The sequence below is a fragment of the Tricharina praecox genome (assembly GCF_024521635.1).
Source record: "Tricharina praecox strain CBS 144465 chromosome Unknown BZA05scaffold_2, whole genome shotgun sequence".
NCBI classification, from domain to species: domain Eukaryota; kingdom Fungi; phylum Ascomycota; class Pezizomycetes; order Pezizales; family Pyronemataceae; genus Tricharina; species Tricharina praecox.
This window is the reverse complement of record NW_026250404.1, coordinates 1,140,274-1,164,380: the sequence shown is the minus strand read 5'-3', so window position 1 is coordinate 1,164,380 and position 24,107 is coordinate 1,140,274. Positions and strand designations below refer to the sequence as shown.

The window sequence follows — 24,107 nt, the reverse complement described above, 5'->3', positions numbered from 1 at the left end:
GAACATTGTCGGCGGGAGCGACCAAAACCGGTTAGCAGATGGATATTCCTGTCAGTAAGGGAGGGGCGAACTTAATCTGTGATGGAGAGAGCTTCTTCCCGCTCTCTCACCACCCTCTGCAGGACAGAGAATCAACCCTCACTTTTCCCCGTCTCTTCATCTATGTGTGCTTTTCTCTTCGCCTCTACTGTCGGCAGTTCAGGCGCTTGGGGCCCGGGCCGGGACCGGGACCGGTTTCTGGCAAGGTTTCGGGCTGTGTCCGGTGCTTCTTGTTGGGAATTCTCGCGTCGTCCCATGTTTAGGTCTCCTCCCACTTGGCTTCCGTGATCCCGCACTTCAGGTATGTGAACGATGAGCAGTGGTCTGGTTCCGCATCGGTCGAGGTACGTATGTACCGGGTCCCCTCCACCCCGCGGGCGTTGGGTTCATCCACCGCCAGCTTCTTGTTTAATTTGTTTGTTTTGTTTAATCACTGATTGCTTGTGACCTATCTAGCTCATGGCAATACTCTCGTTCAATTTATATCCCACGAGGTCCGTCTTTCCCATTTAGCGAGTGATATATTGTGCGTATTACTTACTCTTGGGGTGCGCATGCTCTAAAGACCGCCAGCAATTGGAGGAACCGAGCCGAGCCAAGACATATTACGTACAACCAGAAAAGGGCCTTCAGTTCGCACGTTCCGCGGGGTTCAACACACGCACCAGGATCTACCGTACATACCTACCGCTCCGGATCATTCCCCAGCCCACGGGGGATGTCCATAGAACATCCCTTGACCATGTGTCCATGCTGTTCGCTCTCGGTGATCTCGAAATCCCCAGGGTCCCCCCCTCTCAGCCAAACTGCCGAGAATCAATCGAGGACACTTACATAAGAAATGTGTTGAGCTACTGGGCCGCGGTTCTTCGCCTCTTGGAATGCCAGCCCAGCCCAGCCACTTAGGATCGACCGGCTTCCCACATGCGATGCTTGGAGGTGTATCTAGCGCTTTCAGCACTCGTCCTTACAGCTTCAGGGACACCGCAACTCGGCTATGTCCCGCCACTACCGAAGAGTTCCAGCGGAAGGCCCATGGTGCGGAGGAACAGCATAGCAGCTAAGATCAAAAGGCAGTTAGACAACAATTGTGAGCCCCCTAGACTCCTATGTACTCACATAGTAGAGTACCTACTCTGCTAGAAATCCCTGATACATAGAGGCCATAAAACCCATGGGCGATGCGACTTGTTGGCAGTTGCGACATATCCGCACAACCGTATGGGGAGAAAACTCATCTTTTTTCCCAGTGGAAAGGGTACCGAATCTGCTAGAATCAACAAGAATGTCTTGAACCAGTAGAGAGCACATATGAAGCGGCGATATACGAGGTCATGAAGATTCTGGCGACAGAATTGCTGTACATATATGCACCCAAGACGGAAGAAATTTTTGCCTACTCGTAACTCATCTGCTGTCACCCGTTGGCTAAAAAAAGAATACTCAAAATAGTGCGGTAGTCTCTGACTCTTTGGTAGTCTCTGACTCTCTGGTAAAACTGGAGTCTGCTCAGTCTGGAGTCTGGACATCTGCGGCAGACCACCAAAAAAGTGGGGCAACTCAAAACTTTCCGTTTGTTCTACGGTCTAGTTAGCGCTAATGGTCGCTCAATTCCAAGGAGAAGGTACACTACGAGCAAACCTTGAAGACAACGAACCGCACATGAATTTTGGGGGAAGGGGGGCAAGGAGAACTCTGATCCTCCGTCGCGCCGGCGGGATTCCTTCAGGCAGCTTGTCGGGTAATGGAGTCGAAGAAAACCAGATGAAGACGACACATAGAGGGTGAATGACGAAGAATGCCGTGCTCGCCCTCACTCTCCGCCCGCATATGTATCATGCTTCCCACCTGCGGCCACAGCTTCCGTCCGAACCGGTCCATCGAGCAATCCGCGTTCATTCGGGATCCGGAATTCGGATCGGTCGGTACAAGGCTCCAAATCGATAGGTACATCAATAGCATTTCACGCTAAACGTTGCGCAGATTTACCCGGCTTGTAGGTCACCTTACGAGCAGTCATCCGAGGGGCAAGCGTGTTCCAAGGGAGGAAACGAGCTCCGCGGGCAACGGTCCTCTGAGATCGAACGCGACGACGACCGAACGGAAATAAAGAGCTTCCGGGTCGACGTGACTTCAACACAGGTGCTCGAGCACACCTAGACATCCGCCTGTATGTAACATGGCAAACCTCACACGGCTGTGCGCAGACAAGTTAACTTCCGAAACAAAGCGCGAAGGCCTGTGAGTGGTCAGTCGGCTGCCAGCGGCCCGCACGTGTGGTGCTAGCGGGAACGGCCATCGCATTTCCGTGCATGTTCCTCCGCAGCACCTCCGCCGCTTGCATAACCAACGTTAACCAAGCAACCACTTACCAAGAGGATCCATCGTTCCGCCCATGGGAATCGACAGAGCAGACAGCCATCTCAGGACCACAGTCTTCCGGCCGTCGCGTCCCCAAACATCGTGCACCATCACCAGCACATGCGCCGGCTCGATGCGCCGTCCGAGGAACGGCGCATGACCCACTCGCTGCAAGGCGCTTGTGTCGAAGCTGCCGGATTGGATCGATGGATGGTAATGAGAATGAGGATTGACACTTTACAACCGGTTGATCTGATGTGTAGGTATGTGCCACAACCCAGCACATCATCACATCAACGACGACGACGACGAGCGAATCGAATCGGATAGGTATTATGTAACCAACGATTGAGGAAGCTGAGTTGAGCGGTTTTGGCATCGACCTCCTCCAAGTTGCAGTATGGATGAGTGCACGAGCAATTTTTTCACTGAAGCTTGACACATAATTACGCCATGCCAGTAATGCTCCGCCATCTCTCGTTTTTTTTCTCTTGCGTTGTGTGTTCCCGAATTATCCACGCCACACAGGCTACACCACCGACCAGCATACGCACAAGAAAACGGGCGATGCCAGAAGTGAAAAGAAAGAAAGAAAAAATCTGCAGAATTCTGCTCTTCGTAATGACGCCGGTGCGTCTTGGATATACTTGGCGGGAGGTTAGATGACGCTGGGAGGAACTGAGTTTGGTTCATGGCCATTCGGGCGCCCACAGCCCCGTCCTTGCGATTGGCCAACCACACACATCACATGAGGGGGCGTTACCTAAGTCGACACCCGCTCGCGGCTCCAATTGACCCTTGGGGAAACCGAGGAACCACTGCAGCTTCAAACGCCATCGCATCGATCGACGCAACCACAACCACAGCTGCTGTTTCGTAGTTTCTTGCGCATTCGCTCCCGTTCTTTTGTTTTTCGCCACTTTTCTTTTGTTTCTTTTCTTCTTTACGCGATGCGATGCGTTGCGTTGCGCTTTGCGGTGCCTGGCATCTGGTTGTCCTCCTTTGGCCCTTTGGCGGAGTCACCGGCCGAGCGGTTACTCTACTCTACATGCGCTCCAGGCCAAGTCTCGAATTGTTGCGGGCGCGGCCAAAGAATGCTCGTACAGCCGGCCAAGGCCGCCCCAGCAGCAGCCAACGGTCTCGGACCATGCATGATGCCCGACCGCTTGCGAAAGTCTGGGGTAAAAGTACCTGCCTGCTGGGTGCCCAAGCCGCACGCCTCGACGGCTCTTACCAATCAAGCGAAAATCTCGAAAATCTCAGTCTTTTTGCGATTGGCGGTTGGCCACTCTCCACACGTAGCTTAGGATGCGACTAGGCGGGGATGCGAAAGAAAGGTGGACAACCGTCGACCGAAGGTGACGCACGGGCTCCTGTCTCTCACTTGGTCGCGCAATAACCAATGCCTTCCCGGGGCCCTTGCCGGTGGGAATTTCACGATCTTCCACCATGGGGCCTAGCCACCGCGCTGGGTGCTGCACCAATATCCATGGCGGCCGAGGAAGGATCACTCTGCACCGGCACCAACAAAGCGAGAGAGCTCTCTAGGTTCGTAGAGTGCTGCTTGTTAATTGAGTCACAGCTGCCGAAAGCAAAGAGCTCTCTCTCCCTACTTGCGTAGATATATAAACTCAAAGAACCCGTCAAGCTTCGATAGTCATCAACACCAACAGCCACCAAGACAAGAAGCTCCAACATCAAGCTTCCACCTCACCTAGCTCATTCTCCCCGCCTGCCCTGAACCTGAATCTTGACAGCACACCTTCCTCGGAGCATACCATCGACACCACTCCCACTCCCACTGCCACTGCCAACTACTCCCACTACCACCCTCACTCCCTCTCCCTCTCACACCATGCCGTCTTTTCAAGACCTCCCCTTCGAGCTCGTCTCGGAGATCCTCTCGATTGCCGCAAAGCTAAATGCCAACGATCTTAATGCTGTCACTTACACCTATGGCCTCACTCAAGCCCCCCGCCCCATGCAGAACAAGGCGTACATCCAGAAATATCTTCGAGGCCGAGTACCGACCGACGTGCAGCGATGGCACTCCGTGGACGCGATCCGACAAGTGAGCGCACAGTGGCACGAGTGGGCGCTGTCCCACGCGCTGCGGGAGCTGTACATCCGCCGATGGCAGGGAGGAGAAACCTGGATGCGCCGAGCATTCGAGAACGCGCTTCCCGTCGAGATCCTGCCCGTCGTCTACCAGAACCCCTACAAGTCGGTCAAGTCCACCGCCAAGCTGTTTGGTGACTACCCGCAGCTCGCTCGCCACGTCCGCAAGATCTGGTTCAATGGAATCTATCGCTTCGATACCGTCGGCTATGTCTTCCAGATCCTCCAGAACTGCCGCAACGTGCGCACCGTGACAATCCCCTGGACTGCGCTGCGATATGGCGACTCGGCGGATTGGAATAACGTTCTCTCGTTCCCCCGATTGACCTCGCTCGAGTTCCTCGCTGTCGGTCTCAAGAATGAGGTCTGTGAGTTCCCCGAGAGCCACCGCGACACCGAGGTGCTTGGCAAGACCCCCAGCCTCGACTTCAGCAAGCTTCGCCGACTGAAGATCTTTGGCGACTCGAACCTGAAGCCCATCAGCGACGAAGACCTGTTCTTCATGGCGCGCACCGCCACCAACCTCGAGGAGATCTTGATCACGAACGTCACCAGCATCACCGCCAAGGGTGTTTCCGCGCTCGTGTCCGCATCCCGCGAGACCCTCAAGCTCCTGGAATTCATCCCGCTCGCCAAGGACGGCTTCGAGCCCGTCCAGACCCCGGAGGACAACCGCCACATCTGCAACCTTCTCGCCTCGTGCCCGCGCCTCTCGGACCTGGCCATCACCGTCCCGTCCGTCTGCCCCGAGCTCTTCTCCAACCCCGGCGTGGACTGGAAGGAGACCGTGCGGGTGCGCGTCGGCAGCCACGGCATCCGCGGCGAGGGCGACAACCGCGCCGACAACATCACTGCGCTCCTCGACTCGGCACGCACGCTCCTCGAGAAGAAGAACTCGGACAACCTAGATATCGAGATCGCCGTCGGCCCGTACCTGTTCGAGGCCAAGTCACGCCTCGTGCACGGAAGCTACATCGCACCCAAGCTCGCCTCCGACAACCAGTGGCGCCCCATGGAGGTGCCCAGCGTCAAGGGCCCGTACGGATACACCGGCCTATACGGCGGTGGAAAGAAGGGAGAGTGGAGCGCCATTGGCGAGGCGGACTTTGTGGAGGCTGTTCGCGCCGGTCTGGTGAACTTGGATGTTTGATTCGCATAATCCTCGTTGCATTTCTGTGAATTTCTGGGGCTGCTTTGGGAAAATGGCGTTCTTTTGGGGGGGAGTTTTTTTCTTTCTCTTTCTCGTTTCTTTCAGCGAAATGAACTCGAAGCCGGAGCGATGATTTTGTTTGATCTTTTCTTTTCTCGCGGGCATTGGAAATGGGAATCGGTATCAATTTGCTTTTCTTTCTTTCGGTTTTTCTAGCGTTATAATCCGTACCTATGGAGGAGTTTCTTGTTCTTTCTCTTTCTTTGGTCACCCTAAGTACTTAGCTATTACTCTATAATCATTGAAGCAATTCTTCTCGCACTCAAGCTCACATGGCATCGTGACTTTTCTCTCTGTGTCTCTCTCTCTTTGTCTCCCTGTGTCTCCCTGTGTCTGTAGCTCAGTAGCTCAGTAGCTCAGCATATCAGTATCGCAGTACTCAGTATCCTAGTATGTATCAGTATCTCTCCGTCCAGCCGTGATCCGCTGCATTGCCGAGGCTTTCCTCGTTCTGCCTAACGCAACGCATGCATGCCGAACCAGAAGCGGCATGTACAATCGCAACTGCAATCGCAACTGCAATCGCAATCGCAAACACCTCCCGTCCGCGAGAAATGCCGGCGTATGCATGCATGTAGGTAGAGTATGCATGTATGCGATGTGATTTGCAGGTAGCTGTTGTATGTAGCTGTATGATAGCTGTTGTGGAGTATGGGGTCTGTATGGGGGTCTGTATGTATGTACGCGGCGAGCGCGTGCTGGCTGGCAGCCAGACAGCCAGCCGTTGCGGATGGGGGTGGAGATGGGGCAGGTGGATACGTGTTGTGTTGCTTGAGGAAGTTGTGTTGTGTTGAGGTATCAGCACGTCAAGCTCTCAAGTGCTCAATCAATCAATCAATCGCCTCGTGCTGAGCTGAGCTGAGTTAAGCTGAGCCCAATCGATCGATCATCGGCCGCACGGAGATGCATCGACGAGGCACCGACGACGCGGCGAGACCAGACCAGACCAGACGAGACGGGGCGAGGCAGTGAGCCCTCGGGCTCGTTTGTCGCGACGTGCGAATGTGCGAATGTGCGACGTGATGTGCGATTGTAAATATGATAGCAAATGTGCCGACATCATGTAGGGGCGTGTGTGTGTGGACACGGTTCGTGATGGTACTGGGGGGGCGGTGCGGCGGGCAGGGCGGGCGCGGGCGGTGGTGGGGCCTCGTGGCCGGCGGGGCGGGCAGGAAGGCTGGCGGGCAGGGCTGTTTCGTTTCATCGCGGCGGACGGGCGGCAGCGGCGATAACGGCAACGTTCGATGGTTCGTTCATTCTTCCCTTCACAAAAACGTAAAAGAGAAAGCCAGAGCAGAGGTTCGGTGGGCGTGGGCTCCTATTATCATCTCCCTCCCTCTCCTTTCCATATTCTCTATCTCTATCGCTTCTCTATCTCTCCTCTATCACTATCTCTATCTCTGTGTCCACGGCGACTGCGTTTGGTGGGTGGTGGGTGGGTGGGCATGGTGTGGTGTGGTGTGGCGTTACGTTTTCACATCTGCTAATTTCTAATTTCCACTGTGCGATAGCAAGTACCACCCCACGCACCGCGCGCTGGTCGGCGACTTGCTTACGCAAGTGAGTGATTCATCAATTGAGAGAACGCCGAATTCAACGGGAGTTTTTCTTTTTTCTAAAGAGAGAGAGAACTTCGTGAATAGTGAATTCACGCGAAGAAATGCTTCAATCAGTTATCGATTCGGAATTGGAGGGACTGGGTGGTCGGTGCGGGCCGCAGGGGTAAATCATGGAGTATCACTCCGATATCTCGTTTGTAAGACCGGATCCCCAGGATCTGGAGTGGAATTGGAGACAGTAAATCCTGAAAACAGCGGGAGTTCTGGTCTACTCCCCACCATCAACCGCCATCCAGTCTTGTTACATAGCCAGAGCATGAACAGGCGCGCCGGGCTCGTCAACGTCCTCGGGCATGACTTGGAGACGGACGGGCGGGCAGGCTGCTTCCTACGTCTTGAATCCACCTCACGAGTCACAAACGCTGCGTCACTGGTCAGTCAGTCAATCAGCCAGCACAGTGCTGCTGTCCAGTTTCTAACTCCAGTGTCCACGCGTCGACGCCCGTGACCTGTCACGGCCACTCCCAGAAAACCGGAAAAACAAAAACGGGATCCGGTTTGGAATTTTAGTAGATGGGTATCACTCCGCAAGGTTGACTAACTACCGGTATCCTTGTATGTACTCGGATCCAGTTTTGCAGTAGATATCTGTAGCGATTGGAGTTACCAGGTGGTGAGGTAGGTATGTACAGCGTCCTCTGCCTGCAGGATTGGACATGGAAGGGAGCGGTGGGATCCGCAGTGGTTTTGCGATGATGAAATACCTATGTTACCTACGTTCCTGTTACTATTCTTCCTCCTGTATACATACGGGTTTATGCGGTTCGGGTTACAATATTCAAGCAGCGATCATGACACGATCGGAGTGAATTTTTATGGTATCCCAGTTTGTGATGGGGAACACTTGCGTAGGTACCTAGGAAAACAGTGATAACCTAGCGTCCTTTACCGTAGTACGGAAAGCCTCTGAGTTGGCATATACAATCCATCAATATGAGCACGAACACAAAACCTTCGGAAGAGTGTCGTACGGATGGTTATGTACGGATATGTACGGTATCTCGACCGCCGGGAAGTGGCTAGCCGTATATACCTACCTATCCAGAAAGCCACCACGGCGTATGGTATGTATCCCCGCCGCTTTCGATGCGGCACGATAGCTTCGGAGTGATCAATCGCGGAATGGTATAGAGACCGTCAACATACACGATACCTGCAACTCCGCTCCCGTCAGAATTCAGACGTTCAGGGAAGTGACTTGTCACTTGACTCGACTTGACTAGCCATGGGTCGCCGGAGAGATTGGCGAGCAATGTCGATATTGATGGGACGCTATCGACATTTCGATATCATTCATCATAGATGACTACAGGTATCTACAACATCGGAATACTGAAACTACTTGTCAAACTTTAGTCGTCCGGAGATCTCGGCACGAGTTAAGGTTTGGCGATGGAAGAGTCTCGACGGCCGCGACGGACTATCGACCAGTATATGGTTACGCGGCGACGAACTTTGATGAGCGGCCAACTTTGTTCGGCGGCCAACTTTAGGTGGCCCCTCAGTGTTAAATAGAGGTCTTTGCCGTAGACGATAGGTTCTTCTTCTGTATCGAATGGAATATCATCATCTGTCTATCCAACTATTCCAACACTACTAGTAGGCATCGTTCGTTCGTTCGACCACTCATGGACTCATCCAAGCACCTACTCTGAAGATTTTTGTTTGTCGAGCCGGTCTGCCAGAGCACCCCAACCCCGAGCCAACTCCACCCTTTCCCCCAACCTGTAGATGGCCCATGGGGTCTTGAATAAAGCGTCACTCGTGTTCACTCCCTGTCGGTGATATGTTTGCTCATAATACGAAGTCCATTCCGGAGCCGAGCTCCATCCCCGGTGCCGTTGGTATTTGCAGTGGAGGAGTAGGTAACATACATCCAAAGATGGGAAGAGTGAACACGAAACCAAGCAGAGAACGAGAAATCCGACCGACCGATTTGCATCTCTCGAACGTGATGGCAGTTGATATGTTGAGCTGCATAATATGTAGATATGTGCCGAAGATTCGTTCACCAACTGAGGTCGCACATGCAGCTACAAATAGGAATATGGTAGATATTAGAGTATGACTCTACGTTGTCAGCCTCGAACCCCGCACAAACCATCAAATACCTACTTCCCCCCCTGCGAGCGTGTTTTCCTTCATCATAGCCTCGTCCTCTCTCTCAAGTTTCAACATTCACCACCAGCGCCGCCTACTTACAAACGTTTGGTACTCTACATGCGGTTCGGTCGCTGGAATCAACGTTGAAATATCGACACATATCTACACGAGTGCTCAGTCGACTCCGGGAATATATCGATGTTCTGCGGTCTCCAGACGCGAAAAACTCCGTCGTAGCTTTCCTACATAGGTCGCGAAGGGAAGCAAACGGCCGCCTCGCGTTGAGCCCGGCAGATCGAGCTTGGATCTTGAGCTTGGGCCAATCCGCTCTCCCGTGCACAGCTCAAGTTCACAAGCATCTTGAGGTTGTGCATCTTGGGAATATTATAGATTCACCGTCTCCCGGGTTCCTCCCTGTTGAACCCCTAGGCAGTGGGGTTTCTGTGGATAACTACGCGTTCTCTTGCGTGTGAAGACGTTCATGTCCCAAGCGCAGGACCTGGCTACATACACTCTATACCTACTCTAACAGGTCAGTGAGATCCTTGCGTTGCTCCAACGATACGCGGAGAGCTCACGCTGCCACTAGACTACCTAGCTTAGACCAGCTAGCTCCTAGTTATTAGTACAGGCTGTGTATCTCGCCGCAGCAAAGATGGCTTTCATAAAAGTTGAGCGTTGGTCATGGCCACGGAACTCTCTCCAGTTTCTCAACATCTCACGGCTCATTGTACTTATGATATACATCGATCCCTCCTTTGCCGCAAACTCTTCCATTGCTACTTCTTCGGATGTCTGGGCAGCGCTTGTCGCAAACATTGCGCCGCTCCTCGTCCTGGTGGGCGAAAAGCATGTGAAAGCCTACTTCAAGATCATGTGTCGGACTTCACACCACCTCCTCTACGCCGCGGGACCCATCGGTCTCGTCACGGCCATCACAACCCTGGTCCGGCTCAATGGCTCCCCGCTGCTGAAGCGCATCATCGGCCGCCAGTTCGAAACCAGAGCGGAGGTGCTGGCGGATGTTACCAGCGTAACCGCCGGCGACGTCTGTCTGGAGCTCAAGAACGGGAAGCTGGAGCAGACGACGAACCCCGATCCCCAAGACTGGGCGCAGTTCTATGTGCACGGCAAGAAGGTGGGCGGCGCACAGGTGGCGCTCGACTATGCCGCTGGTTTCAGACCGATCATTGGCAGTATCGCCTACGGCGCGGTGGTGACGACCAGTCAGCAGTACATGCGCAAGTGGGGTTGGGGGATGGTGGCATCGTTCCGCGCTGTCGGAGACGACGCGCCCGTCAAGACGCGAAAAGTCGCAGAGGCTTATCTGTCGGGATCTAGTTCTTTTGAGGATGGACAGGATGCCGAAGAGCTGCGCGCGACGGAAGCGTGCGTAGCGGTGTATGCGGCTTGGACGGATGTGTCTTTCAGCCTTACCGCGAGCCATTGCCTCGACCACGGACTGACGGATGTGATGAGGTTGGCAGTGGTCTTGACTTGCATCTTGGCCGACGTGGCCGTAATAGCCATGAACTGGGTGCAGCAGCGTGATAACCAGAACTGCGCACTCGTGGCCGCCGGAGTCGCCATATCGGTTCTTGGGAGCTTCATTACCGCTCGCCTGGTCGATGCTGCTTCCGACGAGACAACGATCGACCTGACCCCGCTATCGGCGACCAGAGCAGGGTTCTATTCGGAACGCATCGCCGAAGGTACGGAGCTGTCGTTCTGTCCCGAGGCTGTTGTGATTTCGTCCGTCGCAACGATGAGGCCCGAACGCAAGCGGCTGGTCGGTATCTTGTCACATTGTACAGTCGTTGTGATGACGCTGGGGTACATCGCGCTGTATTTGGGCTTGAGAACATCGCTGTGGTGGGCGCCACTGGCGCTTCTGTTAACCTTCGCCGTTGCGTCGGTGGCCCGAGCATATTTCGTTCCCGACGAGCTCGAGCTCCTGAAATCCGGCGATCCGTCCCCATTTCCGTTTGGAGATGTACTCGACACCATATCCGCCCGAGGGGACCTACTTTTCAAGGACGAAGGGTCAACTCCGATCGCCAACGAAAAGGATCCGAAAGACACCAGTAGCGGTTGCCAGTCCGGTAACTCGAACACCGGTACTCCTGGACTTCCCCTTCAGCTTTCCCCGGCACGTGTCGGCCCGACATACGAAACGGTGGCGTACAGATGTGCCTTCTCGCAATCCACAGTTCCTTGCTCGCTAGACAACAACCGTTTCTTCATCGCCGCAGTGCTGGCCATTGTCATCCGGCTACGCCGACACTCTTCCGTGGGCCGCTCGGTGCCTGTGGAATTCACGGAGAGCACCCTTACAGATACGACCGGGCAAGTTCTTTATTCGGATCTACTTGGCCGCGACGGGGTGTGGCGGCAGCCGCTCGAGATCATGGTCAGCGCCGTCGACATGTACAGCGCCAACCCGATGGACGAGTTTCTGATCCCGCTGAAGGCGTGGTACTGGCGCGCGGAAGCCGTGCGGGCGCGGGGATTTGCCAAAAAAATCTCGAGCCAAAACCTCGAAACGGAGCTGAACGAGCGAGGACGGAATAATCAGTTCCCGAGCTTTGGAGACGACGCAGGGAGTCAGATTGGCGAAGCGGGTTGCCTCTGGATGGCGGTGAAGATTGCGTTTGTCGTGTTTGGTGGGTGGACCACGTCAAGGCTGGAACAGTTCTTGGTCGCCAATCTGGATGCCCAGCGGGACTCTATGTTGTCGGAAGCGGAGCAGCAGTCGTTGCTGGAGTGCTTGAAAGTGGCGGGGCTGGTGGTCGTGGTGTGAGGCACCGGTTCGGTGGAGAAGCATAGGGGAATGAAGTATAGCAGAGTACGACGCCGGAATGATACCCATGGAGATATAGACAGAGTATGAGCTTTTCTTTGTTTAATCATTAATTTCTTGCAGCTACCTAGATCATAGGAATAAACACGCCGTTTCCATATCCACGGTCCAGAGCGCAACAAGGAAATGAAACTAGGAAAATAAAAGGTCCGCTCCTCACTCCGCCTCGTCCTCTATCTCTTCATGAGGAGAAGCCATGAAGGGGTGTGTAGGGAAGAACAGCTGGAGTGACCCGGGTACCTCGACCTCAGCGCCCTTCTCTTCCACTCGGGGATAGCACTCGAAGAGGTGCTGCCGGGTCTGGGTCTGGGTCTTGTACCGACACCATCCTCAGCTGGCGGCAAGGCTGCTCCCCGACTACTGGTGGTATTACATATCCGGTGCGACAGTGCCCTATCTTCAGCTAGTGGAACCTCGCAGCCTTCGCCGGGATCGGGTCCGGTTTCCGACTGTGCCTCGTACCACTTGCTGGTGACTTTCGCGCCAGCCCAAGCCTTGGCCTCCTCTCACTCGGCCTGCGTGATCCCGCGTTTCAGGTAGGTAGGCAAGCGATGTGGGGGGTAGGGTGGCATTGGCGGTTGCCTGGTCCCGTACCTACGGTACTAGGTAGATATAGTAGTTGAGATATCGGCCGTGCGGGGTCCTCCGTTCCCGGGCGGAGAGTTTCTCGCCGGTCGGCTCACTGGAGCTGGTGTCAGCACAAATCCCTGTCGCGCGCACAGCAGCACTCATTGCTCCTCCTTCAATCGTTGAATGGTCGACTGTTATATTACACCGTATCCGACGCTATTAGAGGACGGTAACCACTCGTGTCCGACTCTAGTAGAGTACGGTAATAACTCATGCCGACCTGTCAGTGGCCGCAGTGGCATTGCGCAGCCTCTGGAAAGGCGTAAAAGACCTCTTGTGCTAGCTCCTTCGCACACAGTGCCGCCACCCACGGAAATCTTCCATCGTCGAAGTAACGCCACACATCTAACCACCTCGATCAGAACCACCATCACCGCCACCACCGCCACAATCATACCATCCCACACCATGAAGCTCCTCCCCCTCGTCTCCGCCGCCGCCACCACCACCATATTCTCACTCGCCCCCGCCGCCCCCTCCGACCCCACACAATCCCCCCGCTCCGGCAACCTTGCCATCTGCAAGCGCACTCAACAAGACACAATCACATGGAAGTTCTCCGTGGAGACATTTGGGCCATGGGGTCGGGACTTTGGCAGCGGGCTGCTGAACAACCTGCATGACCGGTGCGGGCAGATCGACGGCTGGGGATTCGACTACGCCGGCGACAAGGGTGATAATGGCGATAGTGGCGATAAGGGCGTTGCAACGTTCACTACGTCGACGCTCATCGCCGCGTATTGCGTCGAGGACGCTATTTGGCTCGCGAGTAATCCTACTGGCGCGATGAGGGGGGTGAGGTGTGATTGGGTCTTGTGATGCGGGGAACGGGGGAGGGAGGGGGGCGGGGAGGAGTGTAGGATAGTCGTTGTGCACGCTCTGATGGTTCCGGGTCGGTCGAAGGGTGGGGACTATATACCTAATGTAATGATGTCGGCCCTTCACGTTCGCTATGTTCCTATGATCTCTTTTCTCCACGTATTTAAAGTACATATATCCATTCACGATGCCTAAGTAAGTAGCCAGAGGAAATATCTTCAGCACCCTCGACACGCCTTCCGCAGCTCTCCAAGTAACATCCAGGGGGGTTTCTCGATTGATAATGCTCGAACTTCCTCTATAAAACCCATGGCGGCCGAGTAACATCCAATCTTTAGTTATCGATGCAACTGATCAGCTAGACAACGGAGTGATGATTTGTGATTCACCGTATGTAGAGCATGGTACAAAATCTTCACTGGCTCCAATGTACTGGTATCCCCGCCCCAAGGACTCCTCCCGAGCAGTCGAGACCAGCAAGCGGTTGAAACGTGATGTCGAACCTAGAGGGCACCGTCCACCCCATCAAGGGATCCTCATCGCATCATGACCTGCCTGCCGTACCACCGCCGCCGCCATTCCACGCCACACCTCAACTTCTTTTCTTCTTCTTTTCTTCTTTTCTTCTTCTTTTCTTCTTTTCTTCTTTTCTTCTTCTTTTCTTCTTTTCTTCTTCTTATTTTTGCCCGCCTGACGTCAGGTAACATACTCTAGATTCGTCCCGTATCGATCGGAATGGAAAAAGGAAGCAGCATTATTCATAGATATTCGGCTCGCTGAACTGCTAGCCTCCAGCTAGTGTGAGATCATAGATGATGCGCGAATCTTCCAGAACTTCCCCAGCTTTTACACAAGTTTTTTTATTTTAAGTTTTGCCGTCGGTGATCGGTGATCGGCATAGGCACATAGAGGCGGGATGATGAAAGATCTTCGGGTTCACAGGTTTACCGTATTTGGCTCCTGTGAGGAGTGGAGTGATGGACCGATTACGCTCGAGTGACGTAAGTATGTGGCCCTGGAAGAGAAACGGATATGGAGAAGTTGAGGTTCTATTCAACTTCGAAGAGCCATCTGCATACAACGTCCAGATCCACCGATCCGGCTAGTCCCTCCTCCTCCTATCTTATCTGATCATCTATCTCTCATCGGTAGTGGTGGCAGACAACATCGAGGATCGTTCAGGCTTTCGCTGCCTGCATCAATTATTTCTAAGTGCAGGTTTTTTTCTTCTGGAGGGACGCTTGGAAAGTCATGTAGTAGGTCAAGATATTACTGGTGACGGCAAATAGTGTCGGACTAGTTACGAGCAAACCGGATGTTTCGCAAGGTTGGATCACTCACGATCACTCTGTGGTTGTGAACCTGAAGTAGTTGACAGAGCTCCATTCAAGTTCGACCGGTCCGGCCAATGTCTAGAGTGAATGGGCTACATGCAAGTAACGAAGAAACAAAAAAAAACCCCCCCCCATTTTCAACCAACCAACCAACCAACAACTTGAAAACCCCATTTGCCTGTATGCCTCCTACCAAACACCTCACAAAGCCAACCCCAGCGTCTCCCCCTGTGCGCAAACGAAAAACGGCCTCCCTTCCTTCTTGACCCTCATCCGCTCCCACACGTCACCACCAATCGCGCCCCTAATCCGCTCGCAAGTCGCCGGACTATCCAACACGAGCGTCTCCTGCATTTTCCCGCCCACCTCTTCCCTAGCGGCCTTAACCGCCTCCCTGAGGGCGAACAGTACCGTCGCGCCCAGAAACAGCGGGGGTTCACCGATACCCTTGCTGCTCTGGATACTGCGGAGATTCTTCCACTGGCTCTTCGGTTTCTTGAGGAGGCGCACATTGAACTCCTTCGGGATATCCGCGAAGCCAGGGATCTTGTATGTCCCCGGGCCGGTGGTGAACAGTTTCCCATCGCGCGCGGTCCACAGCGTCTCCTCGGTCGTGAACAAGCCCATTCCCTGCACGAACGCGCCCTCGATCTGGCCGTAGTCGATGGCCGGGTTGATGCTGCGGCCGACATCCATGATGATGTCCGTGCGTCGGACGAAGTGGTCGCCGGTGAGGACGTCGAGCTCGACTTCGGTGCAGGCTACGCCCTGCGTGAAGTAGAAGTACAGTGGGAGCGGGTCGATGTGGTTGCCCCATTTGTAGCCCACGTCCGGCATCTTGTAGAATCCGTTGGCCGAGAGGTTGACGCGGTCGACGAAGGCGGCGCTGGCGATCGCTTTCATGTCGTTGCCATACTTTTTACGGTAGGGAATTAAGCGCCCGTTGAGTTGATCGCAGGCGTGCTTTATCGCCATGCCGTTGAGGTCGGAGCCCGAGGAGGCGGCAGTCGGCGAGGCGTTGGCGACAGTGTTGGAAGACGAGTCCGCGGTGAAGACGGATTCGAAAGGGACCTGAAGCTCTTGCGCTGCGACGGCAATCATCTTGGTCCAGAGGCCCTGTCCCATCTCGTTTCCGCCGTGCGCAAGGAGTACCGAGCCATCGGTGTAGATGTGGATCAGGGCACCGGCCTGATTGAGGTGACAAGCAGTCGCAAACGAGATACCAAACTTCGTGGGTACCATCGAGATGCCACGTTTCTTGTACTTGTTCGCGCTATTGTATTCGGCAACCTCCTTCTTCCGCTCGTCGAGTGCACACGCCTCCTGCAGCTCTTCCATCATCTCGGGGACATGCCAGTCCACTAAAGTCTGCAGGAACGGGGTTTTCTGGCCCTCCTTGTAGAGATTCCTGAATCGGAGTGCGTCGACATCGATGCCCAACTTGTCGGCGATAGTAGTCATGATGCATTCGGCGATATAATTTCCTTGTGGCCCGCCAAAACCTCGGAACGCAGTGTTGCTGTGCGTATTGGTCCTACAGACATGGCCACGAACATGCACATTAGGAATCCAGTATGCATTCTCGATATGCGTGAGGCAACGATCCATCACAGCACCGCTGAGATCGAGCGAATGCCCAGCATTGTCGTAAACATCGGCATCGAGCGCCTGCAGCATGCCATCCTTACTGAAGCCCACTCTCCAGTGCGCCTGGAATGGGTGTCGCTGTCCCGTAGTGAGCATGTCCTCATCACGGTTCAACATGCCTCTGCAGGGACGTCCCAGCTTTTTGGCCGCAACTGCAAGAATACACGAAATTGGCATACAGCGCGCCTCCTTTCCGCCAAAGCCACCGCCCAATCGTTTCACCCGGACGACAATGCGGTTTGCCGGGATTCCAGTAACCTGCGAGACCATCTCCTGTGTCTCCATGGTGTTCTGCGTACTCGACCATACCTCCATTTCACCGTGCTCCTTGGGAATGGCTAGCGCCGCGTTGGTTTCCAGGTAGAAGTGCTCTTGTCCCCCCATCTTCGAGACGCCCGAAATAACGTGGTCACATTTTGCCAGGGCTTCCTCAATTGGCTTTCCAGTCTTCAGCATACTCTTGTAGGACTCAAAGTATGATCCAGCAGCGATGGCCTCATCGATGGAGATGATAGCGGGCAGCTCTTCGTACACGATCCTAACCAGCTTCGCCGCCGTCTGCGCCTGCGCCGCGGATTCTGCCAGGACCATTCCGATGATATCGCCATGGCAGCGCACAATGTCTTTTGCAAAGAAGCGCTCGTCTTTCACCACGGTTCCCCACAGCATGCGGTCTTCGGATAGGTCGTGATGATCGACGAACCCGACAACACCTGGCGATTCCAGGGCGGGAGAGAAGTCGACTTCGATCAACTTGGCATGTGCCTTCGATGACATGACGAATGCACCAAAGACCTCAGCGTCCATTTTGGGCATGTCGTCGATAAACTCCGCTTGTCCTGTTGCTTGCTTCAAGCCGGACACGTGTGGAATCTGCTTTCCCACTACTTCCTGCTCGTAGGGGTTGTCATGATCTCGGGTCCCACTGAGGAAAACATGTCGGTCGAGGCCCGAGACGAGGGAGCGGTCGACTTCGGCAATCTTCAGCTCTGCTGCAACCTCGTGCCAGAACCGGAATAAGAAGGAGAAAGCAACAGTCTTGCGGTAAGTTGGCATACCGCCGGGAACAGAGTAAGAGAGATTGAAATCCTGTTTGTCAGTGCGAATCCGCAAGCGAGTGATATTATGTGAAAACTCACTTTCTCCATTGCACCCATAGCTTCCTCCAGTACGGCAGGCTCAAACCACTTCTTCCCCATGAGCACCTCTTGAGTATTCCTCGCCTCGACGGTCGTCGGGGCCATTCTAAACTTATCAGAACCCACATCCTAGGGGGAAATTGGCAAACATACCCTCCATAAGCCAGACAGACGTCCTCCACACAACCGTCCTCACCAAGCCTCACCCGAAGACCTGCCGTGACAATAGCGATATCATCATCTTTCCGCTTCGCCTGTTTATACGCCTTGATGATCTCGCGTCCGCTGGCATGTCCAAGTGGCACAATGATCTTCGTTATCACCGCGTCGGCAGGAAGCGCAGTAGTCCTGTACGCAAGGAAGAACTTGCGCATATCCAGCTCTTGCGGCCCTTTTGAGAGCGAGTGCGCGATCAGCCTTGCTCCAGCACAAACGAATACCGGGTTGAGATCGGAAATCGGCGAGGCGGTGGCAATGTTCCCAGCCGTAGTCGAGGCATTTCTGATCTATTCCCATCATTCCATGAGCTGAATCACCATGTCGTTACGTGGGGAAAACAAACCTGGCGCCCAGCGAAATATCTCAGCTGCTTCCTGATCGCCTCCAGTCCGAGTCCGCGAGGCCCCAGTTTCTTGCCCCACTTCAAACACTCCCCCTCGACCAGACTGAGAATTTCATTGCCCCCAATGACAGCTTCCCCCTTTGCCTCGTCCACAGCGAATCCCTTCAGCTCCGGCACATCGCCGACATAGACGCAAACCGCATACTCCGAGTTCTTGAACTTGACCTCGACCTGGACCTCGGAACTCCCGCCGACGAGCTTCGCAGAGGGAAACGCATCCTTGATCATCAACACCTGCTCCAGCGTGACCGGCCGAAACCAGACCTTCCTCTCGTTTCCGAAACAGAGTGGTTTGAACTCGTATTTCCGTAAACTGAAGGGGAAGATTATCTCGCTGCCAGGCGAGTACTCTTTGAAGCCCGGCTGAGTGGATTGACCATTGCTCTTTTGCTCCTCCTCCGCCGGAGGTGGCGTGGAAGAGTTTGTGCTCGCCGATGCCGTTTCCCCGTCCGAGCTCTCGTACTGTCCACTCTCACTACTGCTGGGGGAGTCACGACAGCACCCACCGGGCCTACCACAACTCACACCCTTCGCCTTCCCGGCATCCACGGTCCAGTTCCCGCCCAGCCCCTCCGCCCCCTCCCCCTCTTCCACCCCCTCTTCCTCCCCCTCATCCATCAACACGCCCCCCAAATCCTCCGTGACAAAGCTCCTAGCGACCTCAAAGATGGGCTTATACCCAGTGCAGCGACACAGATTCCCGTCAAGCGCGCCCTCAACCTCAACCATGCGTCGAGCCAGGCGAAACACCTTCCTGTGCGGATCATACGCGTTCCTCAGCAGCGCATAGAGCGACATGATGATCCCGGGCGTGCAGAAGCCGCACTGGCTTGCGTGCAGTGCCGCAATGCGCTGCTGCAGCGGGTGCGGTGCGTCCACCGTGCCCAGCGCCTCGATCGTTAGGAGGTGTTTCCCATCCACTGCGGGAGGTCTCAGCTTGGTTGCAGTCTTGCAGTGGCAGGGCAGAGCAGGAATACTACGTACCGGAAACTATGGGTGCGAGACACGCATTGATCGCCCGGCACTCGACCCGCCCCCGCGAGTCCGCCTGCTGCACCACGACGGTGCAGGCGCCGCACCCGCCCTCGCCGCAGCCGAGTTTCGTGCCCTTTAGCCCGCGGTGGCTGCGGATGTACTCGAGTAGGGTCGCCGACGGGTCGATGTTGTGCAGGGTCTGCTGCTCGCCATTGAGGAAGAAGGAGATCGTCGAGGTCGTGAAGATGGAGTGTACGAGTGGGTTGAGGGCTTCTGCAGGTGAGAGGGCCGTGGCCGTGCTGGTGGAGGAGGGGAGCGGCGTGGGGAGGGATAGTTTTGCGGTGGCCATTGTGAATATTGAAAGCTCGGAGGAGCTGTAGCTTGTGGCTCAGGATGTATATCCACAGGAGCAGCGGAGGCGGACGACGGACATCCTCTCGTATGTATATCAGTGCAGTGTTGATCACCTTGACGCTAAGCAAGGTGCTGCAAGCTGGCAAGCTGGCAAGCTGGGAACTGGGTGGTGACACGAGAGTGCCCGAATCCAATGGCCTAGTTACACCGTTGCCTACAGCTCGAGTGTCGGAGGCAAGTTCGCCGTCTACGAACAGACTCGGAAAATCTGCAACATCCCACCATGAGGAAAGATTCACTCCTTTACCGGAGTAGGTGTGTCGCTTTCCCCTTCCTTTCCCCCTTCTCCCCGTACGGTAGTTGGCGACATCTCTGTGCCCAGTTTTGAGACGATGCGTGGAACAGCATGATTGTGGCACTTTTCCAGGCCGCCCAAAGGCCCCAACAAAGGCTCTCCGGCATCCTCTGTATTTATCGCAATTCCCTGGCCATGCTTCACACTCGCTGCGTTGCATGGCCGTCATCCACCACCCATACGGTCATTCAGAGCCGGCCGAGTATGCATGTAAATCAACATTGACTCGAGTCAATACCCAAGTCTTGATGGATCGGATCGCCCCTACCCTCAGCCCTCAGCCCTCAGCCCTCAGCTCTCGGCTAGCTTGCGAAGCGACCCCCAGCAGCCCGAATAGAAACTCTCCTCCTCCGACGCCTCGTACCCACAAGTCGATCGCGATCTTCAGCCCGCAATTGGTATCGCACCCATCCTGCATCGCACCCATCCTGCATGGCAAGCCAATTGCATCTCGCCAGTCCTTCGATAAGGCGGCATAGGGATGGATATATACGCTACACAAGCCCGCGCCCTGCCGCTACTACCCGCGCCGCGCCGGATTGGGTGGGGCCTACCCGGTTGGTACCAGTACATATCAGCAGAGTACCAGTAGGTACCGAGCCGTGGTTTGTCGAGACTCGAGACTCGAGGCTTGAGGAGGGGAGGTCGACCGTCGACGTGGCGAGTGTGGGGAGTTGCATAGGCTACCTATGCGACGTATGCGTGCCCGCTAGGTACACAGTCGTCGCCCTCGTACTAGGGCTGAATACTAACCGAGACATTTGTCATTGCTGGCAGTTGGCAACTGGCAACTGGCAGCCGGCCGAGGGTCGCATCATGTGGTTTCGCAGAAACCGGCTGCCTACACACGATCCCCGAGTACTTCTTGTATGAATGTAGCCTCTCCCGGACTCCCGGATTATTGTTATTTTATAGATTTTGGGTTTAATCATCGTAGCATCCGGCATTGGTACTACTAGTAGGAAGTAGAGATCATGGCTGATTGGGTACTGGACCGTGTCCGTCCAAGTCCACAAACGCCGGTGCCCGGCCCGATGCAGTACATACTTTTCCCTTGTTGCTTGTTGTTCTTCGTCCAGAATTTCCTATGTACGGAATGAAATCAAACAAACAGACAGACAGTAAACTCAAAACCTAGCTACCTCTGCATCCGAGAACTCAAAAGTTGATGGCGAACGCAAAAGCGAGTGATATTTCGTGTACCCACCCGTCTAGAGAACTGGTCGTATCAACTCCCGGGTCTCGGGTTTCGGGTACATAATCCAGCCGTTATACCAGCAGCTGCACGGTACGATTGTAGATCCCTACTCGCGGAGAGATAGAATCCCGAGTAAATGAATCAGTAATCATCAATCAACCCGATCCCTCGCCGCAAGGACCCATTTCTCGAATCACTCGTGCAACTGTGTAACCCTCCCACTCTCACTCTGTCCGCCATCCGCCAGCACAGCGAACGATCGCCCGTCCTACTCAACATATTCGGCATAAGCCAACCTCTAGATAATGTGCACATTAAACCAGCTATGAAATACACCAACAAACAAAGTAACGCCATATGCAACCCCAGATCCGCGCGCTATACCACCCACCACCCCCTTTACCCCTGCAAAAACCCCCCAAAATACGCCTCCACCCAAGCGGCGGCCTGTTCGACTCCTTCTGGCACCCACTTCCCAATAGCGCCGACGTAGCCGTCGGGGCGGACGACGGCGAGCACGGTCTCGCCCTCTCGCACCTCGCCGCCAACCCACTTCTTGAACGGACTAGTCCTTCCCTCGAGGCGGTCGAGGTAGACAGTCCAGCGGGCATCCTTCATCATGGGGCAGAGGTCGGCGAGCTCCAGTTCCGCCTGCGGGGTGCGCGTGATCAGCGCGGGGGTGAACAGTCGTCCAGTGGTAGTATAGCGCTGGGGCTGGACGATATCGTCGGCCTCTGCGCGGGCGGGCGTGGGCGCGCCCCGCGACTTCTCCGATGCCCGTCCGAGAATCGAGAGTGGGCTGGTGATGAACTCTGCCATCGTGTCGAGAAAGTACTTGCTCGCCTGGTAGTCCTTGGCGAGGAAGTAGAGGCGCCACTGGCCCAGCACTGGTATGTCCAGCTGCAGATCGACAGGATTGGCGTCGACGTAGCGGACCGCGCGTGCGGGGACAAGGAGCTCGCCGGGAACGAGCTTGGTGCTCGTCCAGGATGGGAGGTTGAGGGAGTTGGGACCGTACACGGCCCCGACCCCGCTGATGAACCGGATGTTCGTCTTGAAGTTCTCTGCGAGCGCTTTGCTGTCGTTCTTGATGAAGGCTTTGGCGTGCTCGTGGTCGAAGCGGATCAGATCGCATGCGATCTTGCGCCGCTCCTCGGCGTACGTGTCGAGGATGGCGGGCTTGGCTAGGCCGTGGAGGACGTGCGCGAGCTTCCACGAGACTGCGAGAATCAATGTGTGCACAAGTTTACTGAAGATGGGGGATACGCACGATTGTAGGTGTCGTGCATGGACACGTTCATTCCCTGTGCGGCTTTCGGGGAGTGAGTATGCCCTGCGTCGCCGGCGATGAAGATCCGGTTCTTGTGAGAGAATGATGTCGACACCCTCTGGCCGATCTGGTAGACGCCAAACCATTCTATCGACGTCCAATTGATGGTGTAGGGCTTCAGAATGGCTTTGGCCCGCTGTATCACAAAGTCCTTGGCGATCGCCTTCGAGATCTTACCATTACCGGTTTCGCCGACGGTATTGAGCTCAATGTAGAGGCGTGTCATGTTCTTCTCGCGAGGAATGCAGAGGATCGTCCCGGCCTCGTGCGAGGAGATGGCACTGCTTTCGGTGGTAAGCGTCCAGTACCGGTGCGTAAAAGAGGAACCACATACCACTTGCTCCACAGATCTGGGAAATCCGTTTCCACGACGCCATCTAGGACTCCCCAGAACACATCTGTCGTCTCGCCCTCCATCGCGACGCCGGGCATACACTTCCTCACCAAGCTATGCGCGCCATCGCAGCCAACGATGTACTTTGCCCTCACCCTCTTCGTCGTATTCTTGACCTTATCCTTATAGACCGCCTCGACGGGATACGCTTCATCCTCCTTAACCGTGCACGTCTCAAAAACGCAGTTCCTCTCTACCTCCAATCCACGCTCCTTCATATCATCCAAAAACAGACTCTCGACCATGCCCTGATGTACCAGGAGTATGAACGGCTCGAGCACGTCGACGAGCGGCGGAAAATGCTCCTGCCGGCCAGTCCGCCGCAATCGCTGGCCCGCACTCGAGTTCCAGAACGCTATGTCGAATATCTTGACGCCCTTCCGCAGCACCGGCTCCGCTATCCGCATCTGCTTGAACGTCTCGATCGTCTTGGGCTGCAGCCCGTCTGCGCGCCCCGTCGGCGTCCGGTCTGGCCGCTCATCGATGATCTTGGTCTTGATGCCGAAGCGTGCGAGTTGGGTTCTGCAGCGGGAGAGAAGCCAAATCAGCGAGCTGGAGGTAGTGGGGGGCACGCTGAGAAGAGGGAGAGCACGCCACACGTGATGGATGGATCGACTTACGCCAGCATGCAACCGGCCGGCCCGGCGCCCACGACGAGCACGTCGACTTCTTGGACATCGGTGTCGACGTCGGGACGGATACGCGTGGGCGGGTTTGGGCGGGTCGGATACTCAGTGCTCGAGCCAGGCGTCATTTCCGAAGCTGGTCTCTTCATCGAGGGCGAGCTCGGGGACAGCGCTGTGGTTATATTTTTGGCGCTGGGGGAAGCTGAAGCTGCTGCTGCTCTAGCCGTTCCGTTGGGGCGCACTGCTATGCTCGATGTAACTTCCCGTGCAGCCTGCAGATGATCTTCGTGGCTCTCGAGGGGCTGCTCGCGATGATCGCTCATGTGGGGAGTAGTGGCGCGGGCGGGTGTGGGTGCGGGTGCGGGTGATGGCTC

At 55.3% G+C, this 24,107-nt stretch overlaps 5 protein-coding genes across 5 annotated transcripts; 3 read left to right on the top strand and 2 right to left on the bottom strand.

The window, feature by feature from the left end:
- The first annotated feature begins 3,987 nt into the window (after nt 1-3,987).
- On the top strand, nt 3,988-5,970 carry BZA05DRAFT_106740 (uncharacterized protein). Its single transcript, XM_051478525.1, has one exon. The coding sequence runs from the start codon at nt 4,256-4,258 to the stop codon at nt 5,666-5,668; it is 1,413 nt and encodes a 470-aa protein (XP_051343545.1). The 5' UTR covers nt 3,988-4,255; the 3' UTR covers nt 5,669-5,970.
- Nucleotides 5,971-9,987: 4,017 nt separating this feature from the next.
- BZA05DRAFT_106487 (uncharacterized protein) lies at nt 9,988-12,700 on the top strand. Its single transcript, XM_051478524.1, has 2 exons — nt 9,988-12,295; nt 12,382-12,700. The coding sequence occupies exon 1, from the start codon at nt 10,106-10,108 to the stop codon at nt 12,248-12,250; it is 2,145 nt and encodes a 714-aa protein (XP_051343544.1). The 5' UTR covers nt 9,988-10,105; the 3' UTR covers nt 12,251-12,295; nt 12,382-12,700.
- A 648-nt stretch (nt 12,701-13,348) lies between these two features.
- Nucleotides 13,349-13,759, top strand: BZA05DRAFT_415187 (uncharacterized protein; the record flags this gene model as incomplete). Its single annotated transcript, XM_051485293.1, has 1 exon — nt 13,349-13,759. The coding sequence occupies one exon, from the start codon at nt 13,349-13,351 to the stop codon at nt 13,757-13,759; it is 411 nt and encodes a 136-aa protein (XP_051343543.1).
- Nucleotides 13,760-15,127: 1,368 nt separating this feature from the next.
- BZA05DRAFT_347272 (molybdopterin binding aldehyde oxidase/xanthine dehydrogenase) lies at nt 15,128-19,946 on the bottom strand. Its single transcript, XM_051481210.1, has 5 exons — nt 19,486-19,946; nt 18,442-19,421; nt 18,033-18,385; nt 17,880-17,985; nt 15,128-17,829 (listed from the first exon to the last, which is right to left on the bottom strand). The coding sequence occupies exons 1-5, from the start codon at nt 19,823-19,825 to the stop codon at nt 15,295-15,297; spliced, it is 4,314 nt and encodes a 1,437-aa protein (XP_051343542.1). The 5' UTR covers nt 19,826-19,946; the 3' UTR covers nt 15,128-15,294.
- Nucleotides 19,947-21,782: 1,836 nt separating this feature from the next.
- Nucleotides 21,783-23,861, bottom strand: BZA05DRAFT_331339 (FAD binding domain-containing protein; the record flags this gene model as incomplete). The annotated part of the gene is made up of 4 exons (XM_051480585.1): nt 21,783-22,603; nt 22,654-22,994; nt 23,048-23,629; nt 23,728-23,861. 4 exons carry the CDS (start codon nt 23,859-23,861, stop codon nt 21,783-21,785), a joined length of 1,878 nt encoding a protein of 625 aa, XP_051343541.1.
- Between the last annotated feature and the right edge of the window lie 246 nt (nt 23,862-24,107).